Below are 6,596 nucleotides of genomic sequence, written 5' to 3' on the forward strand. Positions count from 1 at the left end.
AGTTATGTATCTGCACTTAGTGCATTTGTAGGCGTTGCGCTTCATTTGGACACGACACAAATAATCGTAGCGTCATAATGACAGCAGTGAATGCCCAGGTATAAAATGCACGGCCCGCCAATGGAAGCTTCGGGTCACTGACCAAGCGTAATTATTTGAAGAGTTGGAATGTGTTGTAATATGTGCCAAATGAAATCTTTCCAAGCACATAATGTGGGACCGTTCAAGACTTAAGTAGACGAGTATTACAAGTTTTATTTAAGGCCATTATACACAATACAAGTTTACCATTCCTTCATCGTGATCCAACATTGGAATTAAATGAAATGCAGTGCAAGGTGTTGCTGTGAGGTCTTACAGCTGACAAAAAACATCCAAAGATGGCTGCTATATTGATAACATAAGATATATCAATAACAATGTCTGCCCTATGGTGACTTTGTTTCAACACTTTGATGTTTTGACTAATGAATCAACAATATATAGCTTTGAGCAGTTTGATTGGTGCAGCAGTAAATTAGCTCATTGTGACAGAGTAGTCAATTCACAGGTTAAAGAAATGTTATCCCATTTTGTTACTGAGACACAAACCTTGCTTCAGCACTTAAGTTAAAGATCAAATGTGTTTAATAAGCTGGTTTCAGAGTGGACAGCAGTGTTACCATTTCAGTGGCATTACAATCTCAAAAGCTTTCCACGATGCAAAAGTGTTTGACAATGCTTGACTACTAATTTAGAAATTCACGACTGACGGCACACAGCTCATGAGGTGTCGGGTTGAGGGTGAAGCACACAGCCGGAGTCAGATCCAGGTCTTCCTCTGGGACTCCAGGTGGAGGAGTGAAACGAAAGCGCTGGAGGAAGGAGGTGAAGAAGAGGAAGAGCTCCATCCTAGCCAGACTTTCTCCCGGACACGCCCTCCGTCCTGTGAGAGAACAAGCTTTAGATAATCTGAAGAACTTTGATTGGTATTGAAAAAAAGTGTAACCTAGAGGTGTAGCTAACCTGCAGAGAAGGGCATGAAGGCGGCTCTCTCAACAAACATCCCATCCTTGTCCAAGAAATGGGCAGGATTAAAGGTGCGTGGACTCTCCCACTCGCTTTCATCCCACAGAACAGATGTCAAGAGAGGAAACACAGGGGTCCCCTTGAAGGAGACATTTATTAATGCTTACAATGTTTCAAAGAGCAGTACAGACTACCATCTTTATATAATGAAGTATGCAATCGCATCATGTTTCATTACTCTGCGTTAACTGAAGACTTGTTTTCATCAGTCAGATTCTTACCTTTCTTATTAAATGGCCCTGAAAAGTCACATCTGCGCTGGTGATGTGAGGAATAGCGGTGGGAAGGATATTAGCGAATCTCTGTGTCTCATGGATGACAGCGTCAGTGAAGGGAAGGTTCATCTTGTCCTCTGTCTTGACCTGACGGTTCCCAACCACCCTGCTCAGCTCTGCCTGGACCTTGTCTGGAAATTAGAAGATAAGACAGTGACTAAAACACAAAGCAGCAGTAAAGTTATTTTCACCAATTCTAGAAAGACTGACATGATTGCTTTTTACCGAAACCTCAAAGAAACAAATCAAGTGCGTGAACACACTCCACAAGACACTGCAATTGTTAGATCACAGAATTTTGCACAAGTTAGAGAACAAATCCTTCTCAATGCCATTAGTGTAGTTTTATGACCAGCTGGTTGAACATTGCACTTATAGCAATAGGTCAAAACTAAGGAAATTAAGTAATTTCTTATTTATATCTAAAATACTCTTGGTGCATACAGTTTCTATGGGGTTATTACATTTAAATGGAGATACTACCACGGACAGAACAAATTGAACCCGTCATTGAATCTTTAGTTAATTGTAGTGTAAAGTTACCGTTTGGGAGTAAAAACTAATTCTCCTGGGTTGCAGCAGTCAGGATATGTTAAAGGCAGGGTTGGTAGAGAAACTAGAACTAGTAATGGTCTTTTTCGATGAAAGTAGCTAGCAGTACTAGCTCCAAAAATTGCTAAATTTAGCAAGACATGTAGCCGAGCTGACAACACTGACAGCCCGTCCCTTCAGGCCTTCCTCCAAAGCCAAAGAGCAGCTCTTCACCCTAAACGCATGGTTTTCTCCTCACAGGCCTCAATTTTGCTCAGAGATTTTCTACGTGGAGTGACGTGAACGTACTCTCAAAAGTCATTAATGCGAGAGGTTGATAGAGTTGCACACACGTGACCTCTACACACGTGCGTGGCTCTCATTTGTGCTTGTGGATTTTGACATTGATCTTTCGTCATACCATTGGCCAAAAATTATAATGAACGTAAACAACAAACATGGCTATCGTTAGGAATTAGGTCAGGAATTTAAGCAGGTAGAAATAATTTATTACGGTTAGCATTACAGCATTTGATTCATTGATTACTGTCAGGATGTAATGAGCACAATTAAAACTGCACACATGGTGCAGACTCTATGGTATATCGAAGAGATTTAACACCGCCCCGTGTTGGGCAGATAATTTACTGCAAGGTAACTGTATTTTATTAGAACAAACATGATTGTATTTACTAGTCACAGGCTCCCTATGGCCCAGAAAAAGTGGGCTCATTGGAAATCCCAAAGTGTTTAAATCCAACCCACGGACCTTTGACAGGAAAGAGGGAGAGAACAGATGGAAAAACATGCAGCAATCTTTGACTGCATCAAATGACCTAAAGTACAACAGTTGGGGACTGCATCTGTATGCAAGCGGACGAAGCATTTTACTTACCTTGTATTTGAGGATATTTGGCCATGAGCAACAGAGCCCACCTCAGCGTAGTTGCTGTCGCATCAGTACCAGCCGCAAAGAGGTCGCTAACAGTTGACACAAGGTTCTCCATGTTGTAGAATGACTCCGTAGTCCCTAAAGCCTTATTAACAGGTGAAAAAAGTGTTAAAACTTAACATTTTAAAAAAGGAGCTCAAACCATTTTTCCTCGTCCAGTGATGTACAAGTATGATATCCCACTTGATTTTAATACCTCTATTTCCTGTTTGTGTGCCAGAAACGAGTCCACAAATCCTCTGCACTTCTGAACATTCAAAGTTTCTTGTAAACGTCCGATCAGCTGCTTGATTTGTTTTTGGTTTTGAGCAACATTCTTCCTGAGACGCATCCTGTTTCTCGCATATTGAAATATCCAGGGGTAGAGGTTGTACAACTGTTTAATTGAATAGAGAACAACATGTTATTTAGTATATCACGAAGGCACAATAAAAAAGGTCAATATGCATGCCATGAGTCTAATTCTCACTATAACCCACTAAAGGTACATCTTAAAGTGTATTTAATGAAAGACAAAGTGGTACCTGTATTGAAGGAGAGCCTGAAAGTCGAAGGATGTCATTGGCTCGGTCTACCATACGTTTAAACTCTGCATCTCTGTAATCAAATCTGCTGCCATAGACAATTGAACAGATGATGTTGGAAACTGCACAGTTTATTGACTGGGTAGCACTGAAGGGTTTACCTGAAACAAACAAAAAATAAATTAGCAAAACAAACAATATAAAATCCTTATGAAGACATGATACAGGAGAAGAGTTACCTTCATGTCTTTTGAACACTTCCTTCAGATAATAAATCTCCTCAATGATTTTCTCCTCTGCCGCTTTAATGCCCATCCCAAAGTCTCTCAGGTTGGTCAGAGCAAAATGTCTCATTTCTTTCCATGATTCCCCATTGGCAAATAGGATTCCTGGACCTGAAGTGAAATCAAGTACACATGTTCTTGTCAAATGTTATTTGAACCATTTGAAATCAGATTACAATAATTTCAGAAAAAAAGTCAGCAAGAAGTTGAATGATTTCTCTCAGGGGACTTCGCTATGCACAAAGAGCATACGAGAATATCGCAAAAGAGTTCAGATCATGTGATCAAAGCTTGTTAAGCAGTTGAATGCTGCGTGGGTTAATCATGAGTCCTCTTTTATCCTGGGCATTATATACCGGCGCCTTAAAGATGAAAGTGCACAGTCAGGTCTTGGAGCGTACACTTGATCTGCTGTGATATTGTGAGTACAATTCATGATGCACTGGTCTATCATGCAAGTATTACCGCACACTGGTTTCCCTGTTATTTTGCCACCCAGTTTAACAACCATGTCCAGTCTGTTCTTGTTTTATGCAGACAGCTCTTGCTAGCTCCAAGGCTGCAGCGATGGAAATATAAGTCGGATAGTCTATTAGTATTCTCCAGACAGATATCTCTACAACTATTGGATGAATTGCCATGAAATTTTAGCTCAAAGCACAACTGTACCTTATGCAGCAGCTGTTGACTATGAGCTGCGTGATGTTAACATTGTCGTTGGATCAAATGTATGCGTCACCTACATGAACTTATACTGTGAGTTATTAATAAAAATCCATTGCTTTATACTTACTATGTGAGCCGCTAATGTCATTGACATATGGAGGGACTTGTCTGTCTCCAAACTCCACAGCATAGTTGACCAGTGCCTCCTTCACGGTCTCATATCCTGCCAGAATTACCACTTTCTCGGGTCCCAAATGCACTGTGAACACTGATCCATAGCGCTTGGAAAGCTATGAAGAAAAAAGAAAAAGCAGTGATCGTTACAGCTTTGAATAGAAACAAACAAGATATTGTCTGGTTATTAAGTTTTGCAGCCTTAGTATTGAAATCACCACAACATTACTCTTAATTCCAAACAGACAAAGTAGAAAGGAACGCATCACTAGATCATTTTCACGTGCACTTAATCAAATACTTCCTTTAAAATAACTGTTGTGGACAGATACAAATTGCAAACAGGCATCTAAATACAATTTGATGGAAAAACTGCAAACACCTGTATAGCCGTTAATGTTTTGTTCTCTTGTTTCAGTTTCTATTCATTATTGCAATTGAGATTCGTTCATGTGCTGCAGAACAAGAACCTGCTGTAAACCCGTTTCAACTAAGTCAGGACAGTTTACCAGTTAGATATTTGCTTTTTTCCTCCCTTTAGATTTTTTTCCTGTATAATGATGATGATAATAATAATAATAATAATAATAATAATAATAATAATAATAATAATAATAATAATAATAATAATAATAATAATAAGCTGCAGTAAAGTGGCAGAAACATCTAGTATCCTACATTACAGCCTTGGCCAAAGGTTTTGAGAATGACTCAAGTATTGGTTTTCTCAAAGTTTGCTGCTTCAGTGTTTTTAGATATTTTTGTCTGATGTTACTATGGTATACTGAAGTATAATTACAAGCATTTCATACGTTTTTGATGGCTTTTATTGACAATTACATTAAGATTATGCAAAGAGTCAATATTTGCAGCGTTGACCCTTCTTTTTCAAGACCTCTGCAATTCGCCCTGACATGACGTCAATTAACTTCTGGGCCAAATCCTGACTGATGGCAGCCCATTCTTGTATAATCAATGCTTGGAGTTTCTGAGTTTTGGTTTGTCCACCCGCCTCTTGAGGATTGACCACAAGTTGTCATTAAGGTCTTTAGGTCATTAAGATTGGTACCATAAGTTGAAGCTTAGCAACAAAGACAGACTTTAAATCATATGACCAGGAACAGGTTCCTGTTTCACTGTCTAGTGCACAATAATGCCTAAACAAGCTGAAATTTACAGGTGTGTTACTTTATCAAAGGCATTCTTAAAAATAGGTTAGTGAAAATGTAGCACTATTGGAATTTGAGCAGGGAATATCAGCTGAACATCCAATGGCCTTACAAATCCTGTTCAATCTAACCACCAAGTAGACGGCAGAGGGCCCTGAGAAAAACATCTCTCCAAAATGTTTATTGGGTGATCGCACGACTGCGGTTCAAATATGATCTTGGGTCACTTGTATGTTTCTGGACTGGAAAACAAATAAAAATCACAGGAGGGGGTATACTGTGACAGTATTCTAGAGGGGCAAAAGACTAAATTACATTTTAAATCATGTATATACACTTTGGGAGGCAAGACTATTCTAAATGTAAATACCATTTCTGTCTGAATTATATTGTTTTTATCTGTTTTAAAACACCAAAATAACAGATTGTTCCACACTTTTGAACAATGCAGTATACAGCCAATTTAGTATCACTTACCTCAAACAGAGAGCTGTGGAGTGACTTAAGATTCAGCTGCAGCAAATTGCCAAACACAGGCAGTGGTCTGGGTCCTGGAGGCTCCCTTCTGTCACGCTCAAGGTCGAGGTAATATATATACAAGACGAGGAGGATCCCAATAACGCCCAGTATAATGAGTGTAGTGGGGGACTGCAGTAAAAGGCTTTCCATGACAGCCAGTAAGTTACACTCTCTACAAAGTCAGAGACAATATTTCTGTGTTCTATGTTGTGTGAGTATTAGAGTGAAGCTTTGTCTAAATGTTACCTGACACTGTGCTATGCACAAATATACCCTCAGCTTCCTCCCTTCCACTTTTATTGTCTTTCCCTGCAGGTATTGGAGGTGGGTGTGGGAGAGGGTCATCAGCAGAGTGGAAACACCTGAGCTCATCAGCAACACTGGCAACACATGGGCCCTGTGTGCCAGTGCACTCTGTTAAAACCTCTCTTCAG

General features: G+C 39.7%; 1 protein-coding gene across 1 annotated transcript; it reads right to left on the reverse strand.

The window, feature by feature from the left end:
* Window positions 1-728: 728 nt before the first annotated feature.
* On the reverse strand, window positions 729-6,312 carry LOC306709236 (cytochrome P450 2K1-like; the record flags this gene model as incomplete). Its single annotated transcript, XM_079177303.1, has 9 exons — window positions 729-925; window positions 1,006-1,147; window positions 1,290-1,474; window positions 2,770-2,911; window positions 3,023-3,202; window positions 3,351-3,511; window positions 3,590-3,745; window positions 4,428-4,590; window positions 6,121-6,312. 9 exons carry the CDS (start codon window positions 6,310-6,312, stop codon window positions 729-731), a joined length of 1,518 nt encoding a protein of 505 aa, XP_079033429.1.
* Between the last annotated feature and the right edge of the window lie 284 nt (window positions 6,313-6,596).

Source organism: Pholis gunnellus (assembly GCF_910591455.1).
Source record: "Pholis gunnellus genome assembly, chromosome: 17".
NCBI classification, from domain to species: domain Eukaryota; kingdom Metazoa; phylum Chordata; class Actinopteri; order Perciformes; family Pholidae; genus Pholis; species Pholis gunnellus.